We start from the raw sequence: 16,689 nt of genomic DNA on the forward strand, positions 1-16,689 counted from the left end.
GTGGCCTATCAGTGTTGCAATATTCAGCAGTGATCCGTCTCATCAAGAAAAGCAAACATGACTTTTTGTGTACACAATTACCATAATGGAGACTCTATGTGACAAAAAGTAAATGCACATATTTGGTTAATTTGGGATTTCAAATCAAAAGACAAGTATTGTTAAGGGCTGTTCTTGGTCATTTTAAATAAATAAATAAATAAAAGGTAATGACAGCACCTACAAATCTGTAGCCATGTGCACACAGTTATCAGCACCAAATGTTCTCCCATTGTAACGTATAGTTAATGATTCCACACACACAAGTGCGACATGTACTTGCAGAAGGCAGGCTAACACGCCAGCCTTACAGTAAAACATCCCACTGCTATGGATACGTTATGTGCGCTACAGCCAATGACGCACTCGACATGCGACAACACTGATGTCTGAATCCTTTATTGAAATACGAATGCTGGTACTCTATCCAAACAACATTGCAAACATGAAAACAGTTCAATCTTTTAAAGTTATACCACCAAACTAATTACATTATCAACCCGCGACTCTTTAATATTTCCCGCGACTGTGTTTTTAAAGTAGCCCAATTCCGCGTGAAAAACGCGGACCTGGCAACACGGTCCCAAACCTTCCCTGGCGATTTCATAAGGTTTCATAACATTGCCTTGTTGCTTCAGACGCATTAAAAGGCTGGAACGGGGTCCTTCAAAGGACCTGTACTGTTTACACGCCTGTACATTAAAGTAATTGACATATTAATTATGAAATCATTACGTTCATACCTAAACATAAGCATGATCTCTGTGAAATACATATTATATGTATGTAATATCTGTAAAATGATGTCATGGTAATTGAAAGTAAGTTAATGTACCAGTTTGATTCAGGCAGTGAGATTGTTAGCTCTATCTCGCTATACTGTGACATTGACTGTGTCGTATTTGCTGGTGTATTACATTACAGTAAGCGAAGGTGTTCATCACTGATCAGGCGAGGTGAGGAAGAAGCGATAAGGCGAGCCTAGCAGTACCGGGAGAATGGCTCACAGGCAGGGACTGCTCTCGGTGGCTGCGGGGTCTATGAGACTGGGGTTGAGAGTCTGGTTCACAAGTCGTACGGCAGTAGTAGCCACTCAAGGATTTTCAGCGCTCAGCTATCGAAGTAGCACTCTCAGGGTAAGGTTGTGTAAGCGTTAGTTTTAAATTAATGTATACTTTAATACTTTAATAAACGTGGTGCTGCAAGTGTGAGCTAACAAGTGACTGTGGTGTGATGGTGATATTTATGGTGTAGATATTTAAGAAAAAAATCAAAGTGATGTAACAGTATGACACAGTTGCAGTGCTATAATAACTTTAAGACTCGGATGAATCGGAGCACATGGGAGGTTTGAGCTTGCTGTAACTGAACAATCCTGTATAGGTAATGTGTTACTCAGCCTCTCGGTGCACTATAGGGGTATTGACTGGAGTATGTACAAGTACAGTATTGTATAGGAAAATGAGTACAGTGTACTGCTGTATGTCCTAAATATAGTTTATTTACTGTTAGGCAGCAGGGACAGAGATAGGGAATTGTGTAGTAAGATATATTTCTAACATGCTGTACAATACCAAGCAAAAATATTCCTGTTTTTTTTTTTTGTTTTGTTTTGTTTTTTTCAGTGTTATACTCTAAACCGAAGCAGAAGTGCTGGATATCGTGAAAAAGTGTCATCCTGCTACCAGTGGCTTTGCTCTAAACCACCCAAAGGTAACACTCTCTCTCAGACAATTCACTGTCCTCTCGTGCCTTTCATTTATGCTGGAATAGGTTTGAATCTAGCTCAGGTCACAGGCTCATTAAATCTGGTGGTCTCTTCCTACTGTAACTCCCAGCAGAGGTCCAACAAGTGTTCAGTCCAGGATTGTGGTGCACTCACTTGCCTATGACCTTTCCCCTAATAATAAAAAAAGAGAAACTGTGAAAGGTTGTACTTTTCTTTTTGCAAAATGGTGAAATCTCTATTGTTTTTTTTTATTCTAGGTTTTGACAAGTATTTTCCAAAGAATGAAAAAGCTCCAGAACCAAAGGGATCAGCCAGTGAATCAAAAGGTAAAAATAAGAGGCTGGAATGGAATTCATCACACAAGCTATATTACCTGGGCAGGTATCATGGGCAGTTAAACCAGTGACTGGCTTTTGTTAAGTTCAGTTTTATATGATGTAATGTATATGAAATATTCTAATGATCTTTTGTGCCATACATGCCAAGGAATTTGGTACACTTCTATTGCGTATCTAAACCTATACATGCATGAAGTGTAAGCCGAGCGAAACCTATTCCATTTTGTAAGGTTACGGGGAGGGAGGGAGGGGGTGACGGACGGACGGATGGACTGACTGACTGACTGACAGAAAGGTATTTTGTTTCAGGAGGTACAGAAGATTGTAGCTGTGTAGTGTAGGATTCAAAATACCTGCAGATACAATCAAGAGAGTGTCTTCAGAACAAAAAGGGGATCTATGCTATTATTAACGAGAGCACGTGTGTTGCAGCTGGATACTAAAACCTTAATGACAAGCACTATATTTTACACTCCCAAGCTTTTTGGTTAGAATAATTGAGAAGTCTTTTTTTTTTCGGTCCCACAGTTGCAAAACAGTTGTGTAAGAGACTCCTTAATTGTCCCATTAAGAGGAATGTGCAACAATACTGGTTCCAACTTTTGGACCACCTTCCAACTTTTTCATAAGACAGTCTAGGTAAACACTGCATTTTGGCCAATATTGTCACAAGTAATAATATTTATATGTGGGTTGTAAATTCACATGTTTGGAATTAGTATCAAATAATGTAACTTACGTATGATGGTGAACAGTAGTCAGCAAGTGAACTTAAACAATCTGTTTTTATTAAGAGGCGAAACCAAAGGAGCTCGGATCAAATGGTGGTGGAGGAGGAGGAGGAGGAGGAGGAGGAGGAGGAGGAGGAGGAGGGGGGTCAGGGGGCAGTGGAGGCAGCGGCAAGAAAGGGGGAAAGAAGGAGGATTCTAGCTGGTGGGGCCGCATGCAAAAGGTATGTTCTACTGTGTTAAGATGATTTATTTAATTTTTTCCTGTGAACCGGTGCGTATCATTAGTTAATTGCTACAAAAGTTCAGTCTAGTATAGATTCCCATATTGATTATGTTTTTTTTATAGGCTACATTATTTAGTGTCGTCAATTTTTAAAACAAATATCAATAGAAGCAAAATGGTTGGACAATATTATAAGCCACATTTCTGGTTAAATATCTTAAGAGTTGGGGATAGTTTCACAGACCAACATAGTAACATACAGGTAGTCCAAGATCAGTGGTAGTCAGGGTCTGTGAAACCAGCATCTGGAGTCCTTTTGTAAGTGCTATAAAGTTATTACTGAGCTGGGTCAAAAGGCTGTGCTATAATCACACCTTCTGTCCATTTTACTCTTTCATAAAATATGACACTTAAACTAGTGAAACAGAAATGAACACAAATGAATAAGGGGAAGTGAAAAAACCAGCCAATTGTTATGTCGGAGGTGCAGTACTTTTGATGACAGAGTTAACCAGTGTGATGTCTATTTTGTGGTTGTCTTGGTGAGATTGCATTTCAGTAGCTTTGTATATTTTAAATACAAAATACTCACACGCCTTCATATTCCAGGGCGATCTCCCCTGGGATGAGAAGGATTTCCGCTATGTTGCTGTAGCGGTGGCAGGATTTGCCTCTGGATTTATGTATTTCTATTTCCGGGACACTGGCAAGGAAATCACCTGGAAAGACTTTGTGCACAACTACCTGGCTAGAGGGCAGGTAAGAGCACAGCTTTTGCCAGCTGAATTACAATGTATTACAAGCTTGTGCACTGCTATGATAATTGCGAATTTTTTAAAATCTTGGTAATCCATTTAAAATTGTATGATACAATTTTAATGTTCTCCATGTTTTTTATTGTTAGTCTCCCTTGTATGGCTGTTTATTACGGTTAAGTAGAAAATGAGTGACGATATGTCATATTGTTATTTGGCATCTTCCTTCATACACATTCTATCTGTTTTCATCATATATATCGTTTTTGAAAAGAACAAATTGATAAATACTGTAATGGGATTAGTTTAAACTACTTGTTTTATGTTTGCAGGGATGGAAATAAGCATCGCATTGCGTAGCAGTTTCACCTATTCCAGGGTTTAATACAAGCTTGATTAACCACAGTGTATTTGTAACAAGCTCAAGTGTGTCATATTAAACTCATTGTCAAACCAGAAGTGGGTCAAATTGCTATGCAACAGGAGTCGTATGTCCATCCCTGGTTTCTATGTGAAACTTAAACATTTCAAATACTGTTCCTTTCAACTTTTTTTACTTTGATTAAATGAATTGTTTTCCTGTGTAGGTGGACCGCTTGGAAGTTGTAAATAAACAGTATGTGCGTGTTATCCCTGCCTCTGGAATGGCATCATCAGAAGCGGTAAGATACTGTGAATATTGCTTTTATGAACGGTACATGTGCTCAGTTCAAATAAGCAGGACAGACATACCACTCACTTACCACTAGATGTACTCGCAGCAGCGTTATCGGCCTGCAATCTGTCATGTTGTGTGCTTCTATAGTAACACATTACCCTGTTAGTGTTAATGGTTGGGCGGTTTTACTTCACACCCAGAGTGAAACACAGTATCTATAAAATGGGAGACACAGTATCTGCTCCCTAGATCTATCTAGAGAACTGTTTAATTGTTTAGTACAAGTTATTATACAGAACCTGGTGGTACATGGAGGCATATTTCTGTCCGTATGTCAAACTTCCATTTTTGCACATGCATATGGTGGATGTACAGTCGATCATACAGTAGATTATTGTGTTCTACGTTTTCATGTAACTGTTGGCGCTAATTTTGTATTGGTAGCCATGGCGGATGATGCGTCTCACTGACATACTTCTCGCATGTGTGTTTTTAGATTTGTATCTAGATGTTAGTTATTACATCTTAAGTAACATTGTATTCACCTTGCCTGCAGTACCATTGAGTAGTGCCTAGAGGACACTCTTTTACCAGTGTTTGTTTAATATCTATATTTCTGTATAACACCATCTCACGTTGGCTAAAACAGGCACTAATAATGGTTAAACTAACAACAAAGGCATAAGAGCGCACATCCCCAGTAATAGTTACTGTTTTTTAATCTATATGTAAATTGTTGGGAAATCTGATTCCAGAGTTATGTATGGTTCAACATTGGCAGCGTGGACACTTTCGAGAGGAACCTGGAAACGGCTCAGCTGGAGATGGGAATCGAATCCTCGCACAAGGTGGCAGTGGTGTACAGCACAGAGAGTGATGGGTGAGTCCCGCTTGAAAAGCCTACCCCTCACATGATGGATTCATTTGTGATCTTGTTGCAAGTCAAGTATACCGTAGTAAATGCAGTTGTTGAATCAGTGTCTTCCTGAACCACGTGCCTGGTTCTAGCTAATGAAACAATTCCATAAAGCTTACCTGTCGCACACATACATTTGCTATAAAGATCAGATTTGAAAGAAACCTATTATAGCAACCATGTATTATCAGAAATGATAGCTGATACTATACTAGGGTCTTGGTATGTTTGCCTTGCTGTAAGGGACAGTAGTCTATTTTACTTCCTAGCTCATTTAAACAAGCATGTTACTTTCTGCAAAGCATGCCAATCAATAGGGGAAGCAACCGATTGGTTACAGTAAAGAATACATTGAAAGGGGTGTGGACAATTTAATACTCCAGGTGAAAGGACCAAAGAAAGTGCAAGCAGAGATTTTATTCTTTATCTTTTCCAGTTCTTTTATGATGAGTATCATCCCCACACTTCTGCTGATTGGCTTCCTCCTATTCACTCTGCGGCGGGGGCCAATGGGAGGAGGTCGCGGGGGTCGAGGAGGCGGGCTCTTCAGCATGAGCGAGTCCCCGGCCAAGATGATGAAGGACAACATCAATGTGAAGTTCAAGGACGTGGCGGGCTGCGAGGAGGCCAAGGTGGAGATCATGGAGTTCGTCAATTTCCTGAAGAACCCCAAGCAGTATCAGGACCTCGGGGCAAAAATCCCAAAGGTACAGCGACCATTCAAGTGACACAGTACTGGTACGTAACCGGTCATTAGTCTTTTCTTGTGGTAACATTGAAGTTGCTTGTACCTTTCAATTCTGTTGGGTCCAACTATGGTATAGTATCTGACACTGCATCACATGAGTAGTTGGTTAGTCTTGATCTCTCAGACTAAAGGTCTTTGTACACCAAATCCATTCCATGTACAGTATGTCATTTGTAATGCACATAAAAATTGGTCAAATCAACACTTGTACATGTTTGTTGAATTTAAGATTTGTTGAACATTACATTTGGATAAAGAAATAGATACAGTGTGCAATAGACATAATTTCTGTTTGATTGGGAGGGGCACTAAATAGGAGTGACCGTAATGTTTCTAAAACTGAAAAAAATCATGCAACTATATTAGTACTTCATCAGTTTTGTAAACAGATCCTACTGACTTTCCCCAGAAATATTGAGATGGGTATCTGCCTCCAGCCTGTAACCAGTTCATAAGGTCACTCGTAATATTGACAGCTGTGGCATCACTTGCTTTGAGAAGAAGGATAGTGAAATATAAATGAGCCGCATTAGCATTCGAGGTGTGTGCCAAGGTGGCTGTGCCTTTGAGAATTCCTTTACCCTGGCATCCATGTCAGGCTTTTTCCCCAGGTCTCCGCTAGATCACGACTGGTCAGTCCTGCATGTGGACTGAGGGGTTGTCGGTAGCTGGCAGCTTAGTCAGTTGTAGTGGGACTGCCTGGACATCCGATACCTGGATGCCAGGGTATGAAGGGGTCATGTTGGTTAACAGAATATAGCCACTGACGCTTATAAAATGTGTTTACTAACATACATATACCCCAGCCATGGACATAAATAACACATAAACATGTTTATTAGCTAACATCATAATGAGATGAAGTATAAAGTAATTTGGGAGGACAGGAAGAAATTATCTTAGCATACCTACAAGATTGAAATAAAATGCTCATACACAAACATACAAAATAAAATGATCTTCAAGGCAACTTAATTTCAGTTAAGGGCTGCTTAAACTTAACAATCAAACAAAACAGCATGGTCATAAACAAATTCGGTGAGCATAGTGCAAAGGTAGCATGCGGTATGAAACCGTATTTAGAACTGAGCGATAAAGTTGATATATGTGTTTTTCTTTAGATATTTTTTTTTAACTTATTTTTTGTTTCCCAGGGAGCTATCCTCTTGGGTCCTCCTGGAACAGGAAAGACTCTCCTGGCCAAAGCGACGGCCGGAGAGGCCAACGTCCCCTTCATCACTGTGAACGGCTCAGAGTTCCTTGAGATGTTTGTTGGCGTTGGGCCTGCCAGAGTGAGTGAACCGATTTATTTGTTTTAAGAGCTAAAGGCACAAGGATGAAGTGCTTTACACTACAGTTTTGGAGCATTTTGAATGGAAATACTTTGATTTTAAAACCTTGGTTAGAACTCTGTTCAATTGTTCCTTCCATTCCTAGGTGAGAGACATGTTTGCAATGGCCCGTAAGAACGCTCCCTGTATCCTGTTTATTGATGAGATTGATGCGGTGGGGAGGAAGAGAGGGAGGGGGAACTTCGGGGGGCAGAGCGAGCAGGAGAACACTCTGAACCAGCTGCTGGTGGAGATGGATGGTAGGTTGACAATGCCTAATGGGGTAAGGTAAAGGTGTGACACATAGTAAGAGAAGTAAGAGAATGCTCATGCTGTATGAGTGTTACATAATCGGTACACTAATGTGTGTATATATAAATTACCCAACGCTACCCGGGTCTCTTTTTACTATCCGGGTTTCAATTTATTAATTTGAGAATTTAAAGAAAATGTAGAAAATATGACAATAAAGACAATGTTAAAACAAGCTTTTGCATGAAGCCTTTTCTTAGCTGGCAGGATATCAATGTTTTACACAAAACAATAACACAGCGAGCGGCAAGTACACCTCAGTAATAATAACTGCGACGACTATTCTTCACAGGAACAAAATCGGAAACAAAACAACATAACAGGGCTCACAGAGCGACTAATTTGGTCGCATATGCGACAAAAGATGTGCTTGTGTGAATGTAAATTTTAATTTAGGCGCATGTGTTACTAGAAATTACCAAAGGTTGACTATAAAAAAATAAACGTAATTTTTTTTTTTTTGCTGAAAGTATAAAACATAAAAAAAAAAAAAAACACAGGTCTAAACTCTCATAGCTCAGTCGTAATGTACTCTGGGAATGTGTATTGGTGTCCACTGCCCACAAATCCCATACCCCGCCAATTTCACTGATTTATCAGTGCCATGGCTGCTCGTTTACAGACAGTTTGAAAACTTGTCAAACTAAGATGAGGAAAATGACAAATTATTTTCATGTGATTGAAGAAGTTTCAAAAGAAAACTGTGATGAACAAAAATCAGATATGTCGACATCTTTACAAGAAATGAGCAATGAAGGTATTTATTATTATTATTATTATTATTATTATTGTTGTTGTTGTTGTTGTTGTTGTTGTTGTTGTTTTTTTTTTCAATGTTTCCAGTACTGCAAAGTCTACAGATCTGAAGGAACTAAAAGTATGTGTACTATATAGTATTTAAATATGTAACATGCACTTAAAAAAAATAAAAAATACTATATAAGTTCTAACTTAGGGAAGTAAAACAACGTTTTAAATTAGAACACAGATGTGTATATTTTGGTGGTTGTTTGTTTACACAGATAACCTTTTGCAGGTACTTTTCAACATACAGTATAGGTAGGGTTCTTCGTTTTTCAGTGTTTATTAAATACCAAAATACAGCCTTTTCTATTTTTACCTTGTTGGAAAAGACACATTGGAATCTCCCTAGGTCCTTATTGGAAAATTGTGCCAGTACAAATGAACATGAAGTCAATTAAAACAGTACTCTTTTTGTAATACTGATGTTAACTTTTTTCACCATCTAACCCTTTCATGTTTCAATGTGTTTCCAGGTTTCAACACCAGCACAAACGTTGTGGTTCTAGCTGGAACCAATCGACCTGACATCCTGGATCCAGCCCTGATGAGACCGGGACGCTTTGACCGACAGATTTATATAGGTAAACTGTACAGCAGCTGCCTGAGAGGCAATGAACGCAAAAATGATAATGGGACAAAACTCACAATCCGCAGCGGGTCAAGGGGATATTAAGTGTTCATCCACTTGTAACGGAACTTGGCATGGACTTTTAGCACAAGAGCGTATGAAAGCTACATTTTAGGAACTGCTCACCTGGATTGCATGAGAGTTTGTTATAAAAGGTATTTGCATATGTTACCTAAGTAGGTCGTGCCAGAGGAGAACTGCGTTCTTGTCATTATTTTTTTGTGTGTGTTATTTATATACTTCACTGGGGATATGTGTGAATATCTGGGTTATGGCCAATTCATCTATCATAGTCACAGTCTTATGTCTATTTTTATAATAAGGCGTACGTGGTGGTGTCTTTATGCTGTAGCATATGAGATTTTAAGATGTGAATGATGGGATGAGGTATAGTGAGCAGTGCAGAAAAATAAAAAAAAGGGTTGTCACTGTATACAAAGAAAATCATACGTTATTGTTTTTTTTTTTACTTTTGATTAGGCAGTGCTGGTGGTAAAATAAAAACATGCAATTTAATCAACAGGTACTGGCAGGAAATTACCCTCTGTCAACATATACTGCAATAATGTCATGCATGATGCACAAGCTCTAATGACCAATTAAGAAATGATTAAGGAAAGAAAGTAGAAAGACATTGCAAGAAGATCAGTTTTCTCATGTGACAAGCTGGGTTTAGGGTTCACCAGTCATATACTGGTTGTGCAAAAGAACAGTAGCTTGGTGGTATTGACATCCACTGCAGAGGGATGTTGGGTCCTGCAGACACAAGGGAGTTCTTAATAACAAAACAACTAAGTCATAATGCTTCTTATTTTGTATTATCAATGTGACGTTTTTTTTCCATTCAGAAAAATAGTTACTATAATTAACAACAGGAATTAATGCTTTAAATCACTTTCCTGCTAATGCCTTCCTCAGTAACCCTGACCTTTGACTGGGGTTCATTTATTTGCTTGCCTTAGAGCAGTGTCTGTTATTTTATTACACCAATGTCTAGTCTTGGGACCCAGATACGGTTGAGAATAGGATTACCAAACGGCATTATAAAAGCTTTAGGGGTAATAGAATCTTTTGGATACTGTGACCAATATAGAAAGCTGTCTCCTTGATTTAACACATTACGTAACAACTAATGTAGATTTTGTTTTATTATCATGGCTTGCGTGGTATCTTCCAGTAAGTTGTTTACCTCAGGCAGCTGGATAATCCTTTAAAGAATGCTGTAAAGCTAGGCTGCCATGTGGAGAGAGAGAGAGAGAGAGAGAGAGAGAGAGAGAGAGAGAGAGAGAGAGAGAGAGAGAGAGAGAGAGAGAGAGGAGAGAGAGAGAGAGAGAGAGAGAGAGAGAGAGAGAGAGAGAGAGAGAGAGAGAGAGAGAGAGAGAGGAGAGAGAGAGAGAGAGAGAGAGAGAGAGAGAGAGAGAGAGAGAGAGATTTTTGTTAAGAATTTCTTCTGACTAAACGATAAAGTAGACCGCATAACAAAGTAACAATAGGTAAGGGTAATTGCTTTAATAATATACCAGCATTTTAATTACTGCTTCGATACTTTATTAGTTTTAGTATTGATCAGCAGATGAGGTAGGACCATATTGAAATGCTTTTAAAATCCTGGCAAGGAGTCTAGAGATTTAAACTGTGTCATACTCCTAAACAGGTCCCCCTGATATCAAAGGGAGAGCATCCATCTTCAAAGTGCATTTACGTCCCTTGAAGCTGGATGCTAGTATCGGGAAAGATGCTTTGGCCAGGAAACTCTGCTCTCACGCCTGGATTCACTGGTGAGTGGTCCTGGGAAAAGTAGTTTATGATTAATTCAGTGCTGTGTAGAAAGAAAGGGTTAGAATGGATTTTTTTATTTTTATTAGATCAGTCGTTTTATTGCTTATTTTCTTCCATCATTACAAAAACCCTGTTTTCCCTGGATGTTATCTGAGCGCACTTCCACATATGTTTTAAGAATTGCATTTACTTAATATTTCTGTTTACATTTATTTGATCTGAATCAACGAAGCACAGCAAATCCCTTGTCCACTGAGGTTTCACTAAATACAGTATATGTTCAGTACATCAATATAAGATGTGACCTGCACACAAGTCAGTGGCAGGATGTGAGTTAATTCATTGTGATGGAATATGGTACAAACAGTTTAGCACAACTTGTTATTGAATCTGGAAGCAATTTTTGTACAAGTTAAGGCCCTTGTTAGTAATGAAGGCTAGTATGCATCAGAATTTATGATTGAGTGTTAATGATGAACTTTTAGTTAAGTGTCTAGTAATTAAATGTTTTAAAAATGTGCTTCCTTTCTTTAGGAGCCGATATTGCTAACGTGTGCAATGAATCCGCACTGATTGCTGCCAGGCATTTAAATCAATTCATTATTGAAAAGCACTTTGAACAGGCCATCGAGCGTGTCATCGGAGGTAAGGAACCTGACTGCAGTCCATCTGCTCAAAGCCGCGCAGTGGGGTTCTCAGCATGAAGCCTGGGGAGGATAAGCCTGATGGAAACGTGTTGCATCCTGTTAATGCCAATGCCTAATTATAGCAGTGGAGCTTGCAGGAGAAAGAATAAGCTTTTCCAATAGAAAATAAACTCAGTGCCTTTTAAAGGACTGAAGCACAGTGTCACACTGGCTCTTGGTCTTTTGATCAGACCACAATGGCATTCTGTCACCTAAATCTGAGAAAAAACATTTTAAGACTTGTTGGTGGGGGGTATCAGTGCCACATTGAAGAGCAATAGCACAATACACAAGCTAGGTTGCCTCATTTACATTGCATCCTACCATATTTGTATTATATCTATGTGTGGAGCAGCAGTCTGGCTCTGGGTCAGATATATCTGTACAGTCTGGTTCTGAATGGTGCAACATTACATTACATAAATTCCTGATTGGTATTTTGTTTGGCCTCTGTCAAGCTAGGTTGTATTTTTTTCCTTTTCAGGTCTGGAGAAAAAGACCCAGGTCCTTCAGCCAGCGGAGAAGAAGACGGTGGCATATCATGAAGCCGGTCACGCCATTGTGGGCTGGTTCCTAGAGCACGCTGACCCTCTGCTCAAGGTGGGATACAGGAGAGTCCAGGGAGTTTGTGCATTAACCTGTTGTCCTTAAATATCAGGGGAAAATAACAAGCCCTTCATTCATCGGTAATGAAATTGCCTGGCAGCAAACTGCTGAAATAGGCAATAAATATTATAAATAATGCAGTATTGCATTAATGAAATAATTATGGTGTGGATATTGCTATAGTGATGACAATTCTAGCAGTGTCTAATTGAACCGATATTGAGAGAGATGATTCTCTCTTGAGTTATGGGCGTGTAATAATGCTTGTCTGATTTTGGTCCCTTCTGCATGCTTCATATACACTTGCTTTATAAAGTTAGTAGTAGTACAAGAATCATGTTGCCATTTGGTGCATCCACCAGCCATGTTTCATTGTTGAGGCTACAGTGTGCTTTTTTTGCAGTAGCTGCACTAAATGACCATGTGACTGTAATTGCCCTGTAACGCAATCACTGTTACTGTAAATCACTCCTGCTGGTGCCTAAGGATGGGACATTTGTTTTCTGTTTTTACCTCATTCAAACCACTCTGTTACTAAATATAAATGGTATCCCTAAATTGCCCCTCATTTAAAAATAAATGTAATAATAAGACGGAAGTGCAGTGGCACGACATTTCAATTTGATACCCGTGCATAGTGGAACTATCTCAGATAGAATTAAAAGCAACAGAATGATACATGGTTCAGATTTGACATTACAGACGCACAGAGCTAGTCATTAAATAGCATTGAATATGTTGACAGAAGGTGAATGACAGATGTCGATAGTGAAAGATTCAATGTTAATTAAAACGGTTTACTTAGCAGTGGGCACTGCTGACACAAATGCTCTTTCTTGTGTTTGTTTGCTGCTCACATAGGTGTCTATCATTCCTCGGGGGAAAGGCCTGGGCTATGCTCAGTACCTCCCGAAAGAGCAGTACCTGTACACACGGGAGCAGCTCTTTGACCGCATGTGCATGATGCTGGGGGGTCGTGTGGCAGAACAGATCTTCTTTGGAAAAATCACCACCGGTGCCCAGGATGATCTGAAGAAGGTTACACAGAGCTCATATGCACAGGTACCTCCAGGACCCCCTGTAAAGAAACATTAATCCCTAGATAAGAGATTCTCTGGTAAAGCAAAGTGCAGGGTAGGGGTGTTTAATAGTTTAGAGTTTAAACATTTTGAATTGTGCCTCAGTTATTTAAAAATATTAATGTTACCATTAGGGGGACATTTTCAGGAGTATATTTACTCACTTTACTCTTTTAATATGTTTAAATCTGCTTTGCTTTTCTATTTTAACTTGTTTTTTTTCAGTTAAGTGAGGCTGTTTAAGTAATAATATTGTATTCTTAAGCAGAGGTTTACTCAATATAAGTTACAAAGGTTTGAAAGCAACCCCCTTAAATTGTATATTGTAGAAAGTGCGCAGTAATTAATATTTTTTGGAAGATTGGCTGCAAAAGCATGATTTTATTTTCTTCTTCCTGCAGATCGTCCAGTTCGGTATGAGTGAGAAGCTGGGCCAGGTGTCTTTTGACCTTCCCCGGCAGGGTGAGATGGTGATGGAGAAGCCCTACAGCGAGGCCACGGCGCAGATCATTGACGAGGAGGTCCGCAGCCTCATCAACACGGCCTACGAACGGACGATGGAACTGCTCCTGGAGAAACGGGACCTTGTTGAAAAGGTGAGAAATGGCTTCACAGTGAATAAGGAGAGTAGCTCGGGTCGTCTCCTTCAGGTGCTCCCTTGATGGCTCTGGAAACCATTTTTAGTTCAAGGAGTGCTATTCTATGAAATAATTTATGAAGAAAGCAACTGCACTTAACCATCGCACTAACACGTCTTTAATGGCTTGAGTATGGATTTTGTGACACTTAATAGCAATATAAGAATTGATGTAAACATATAAAGCAGATAGGATGCACAACCCTGTAATTTCTTTGTTTAATTGAAATAACATGTCTGCACAAACACAGTTTGCAGATGCACGCAGGCTATACATGTAGGCACATGTAGCTGAAGTACTGAATAGCACATAACAAGAAGTTTTGAATTTAGATTACAGAATCTGACATATCAATCGTGGGTAATTTAAAATGTGTACATTATGACATATTTTAAACAACAGATCAATATTGAAATATGATTATTACTCTGTAATGTCAAATTAACTTATACAGCAGCCCATATCTTTTACCTGTGACAGGTAACTTTTGGGTTGTGTCTTCTAAATAACTAGAATGACAGGAGAGAAAACAGATAATTGGTGTCGGTGCTGTCAAAGTTGATCCACAAATACAGTAAATCTGTGCTTCACACTGTGCAAGCCAGAAATCAGTTAACACTTTTGTATTAAGAATAACAGCTAACAGTGTAGCTACAAGTTTAATAGTCATGTAAAGTTAAATCTCTGTTTTGACATTTTTTTCCAACATGTGTGCGGTGAAGGGTCTATCCTAACAAACAGAAGTTGATCATTGTAAAAGCTTGCCAGTAGTTTGCTATTGATAACTTTCCCAGATGTGACATTTTCATGCAATGACGCTGTTGTGCTTTCCTGGTCCTGGCAGGTGGGGGTGCGACTGCTGGAGAAGGAGGTGCTGGACAAGGCAGACATGCTGGAGTTGCTAGGACCACGGCCCTTTGCAGAGAAGTCCACTTATGAGCAGTTTGTGGAGGGGACTGGCAGCTTTGAGGAGGACACCCACTTGCCAGAAGGGCTGAAGGACTGGAACCAGGAGAGGGACCAAGCCCAGGAGGATGAGCCCCCACAGCGGGCACAGGAAAAGCAGACCGTGTAGATAAACTCCAACTCTTGTTAAAACCAGTGCCAGTAACACAATCACTAGGAAATCGCACACCGCTGATCGTTTAAGGTCCATATTTCATCATGTAGGGAGGCAGTGCCCCATCTAAGTTTTTCACTTGTTTTGACGAGCATAGATAAACAGGAGGAACTGGCAGCTGTTTTTAGTTTCAGACAGCAGAGGTGAAATTCTTGTTCAAGGATGCTAACAAACCTCTGGATGTTGCAGCTGGTTGTGAAATGCAAAATAACCTGTCTTGGAAAGCATGTGGAGAAACTCTGATTTAGTAAAGATTCCTGCAAGCCTTAACTTCAGTCAAAAACCTTCACTGGAATGCAATAGGATTGAATAACTAGAACTAGTATAGAATTGCTCTTCTAAAATGAGCCCTGATGGATTGCCATTGTTTAATAAAAGCACTGTTTGGTGTATGAACTATGCATTGTGGGTATACAGTTGCGTGTGAGTGTATTTTATATACACCAGACTTCTGCAATTGTATGTTCAAATAGGCAACTTGGGAATTGCTATAAATAGCAAAAGTATGACGAGATGTCAAATGTACTTTTGTGGTAGTCTTGCAAAATAACCACATGACTGATTTAAATTATTGGACTTTTAATCTTTGTACTTTAAAAGTTTTTTTTTTTTTTTTGTCAAATAAATAAATTGTATATTTAAGTGCAGTGTTTATCAATTATGTTTAAATGACTACAATCTGTTTCAGTTGCATGTGGACAAATGTAATATTCTCAAACATAAATAAGAACATCAAATAGTCAATATACAAAGCTGTGTTTAGACTCTATAAATCACAATTAATATATTGTAATGCTTTATTCCCATTTTTGAAATCTTTTTTTTTTTTGCCTTCACTAATATGAAATTGTGTTTCTTCTTTTATGTTCTGTATTTCTAAAAAAACTCAGAAAATGTGCCACTTTATTTCATAAGCAAACTTTCTCAGTGTGTAGTATTTGTTTCTGTCTGAAAGACCTCATTGGTCTTACAGCATGTTGTTGTTTTTCAGAAACACAATGGAAGTAGAATTCCAGAATATGACTATTAACAATTGTGCTACTTGCTGTACCTATCCTCTGCCTCCTGTGTGCCACAATTCAATGACAAACATGTCGACTAGAATTCTTTCTCAGTGTCTTCAATGAGAAAGACTTTAATGTCAGGGATGTCAAACTCAGTTCCTGGAGGGCCGCAGTGTCTTCTGGCTTTCATTTCACCCGAGCTCTCAGTTACTTAATTGGTCTAATTATTTGATTAATTGGACACATCTAACCCTTTTCTCCAGGTAGTGTACCTTGAAACAAGTGTGTTTTTAACTGTAAGAGACCTTGAAATATTAAACATGTCCAATTGAACAAATAATTAGATCAATTAAGTTAATTGAGAGATTACGTTGAAATGAAAACCAGAAGAACCTGCAGGCCTCAAAACATTTTTTTTTAATTGAATTTATTATTGAATTTATTATTGAGTTTATTTTTGTATTTCTAAGTTTAGCGCTATTGATAGTTGGTATTAATAGTTATGGATAATAGATATTTGTGTACACTGGCACTGTTATATTAATGAACTGGTCGATCACCACCC

At 38.9% G+C, this 16,689-nt stretch overlaps 1 protein-coding gene across 1 annotated transcript; it reads left to right on the top strand.

Annotated features, from left to right (window-relative positions):
• The first annotated feature begins 896 nt into the window (after positions 1–896).
• On the top strand, positions 897–15,920 carry LOC117425097 (AFG3-like protein 1). The gene is given in 18 exon segments (XM_034041764.3): positions 897–1,175; positions 1,665–1,752; positions 2,026–2,094; positions 2,901–3,058; positions 3,670–3,819; positions 4,403–4,477; positions 5,229–5,353; positions 5,826–6,096; positions 7,292–7,429; positions 7,575–7,728; positions 9,058–9,165; positions 10,867–10,966; positions 10,968–10,990; positions 11,526–11,636; positions 12,162–12,277; positions 13,145–13,345; positions 13,764–13,958; positions 14,845–15,920. Coding segments are annotated over 18 exon segments (2,451 nt in total). The 5' UTR covers positions 897–1,037; the 3' UTR covers positions 15,076–15,920.
• Positions 15,921–16,689: the final 769 nt, after the last annotated feature.

This window comes from Acipenser ruthenus, chromosome 20 (assembly GCF_902713425.1).
Source record: "Acipenser ruthenus chromosome 20, fAciRut3.2 maternal haplotype, whole genome shotgun sequence".
Lineage (NCBI taxonomy): Eukaryota > Metazoa > Chordata > Actinopteri > Acipenseriformes > Acipenseridae > Acipenser > Acipenser ruthenus.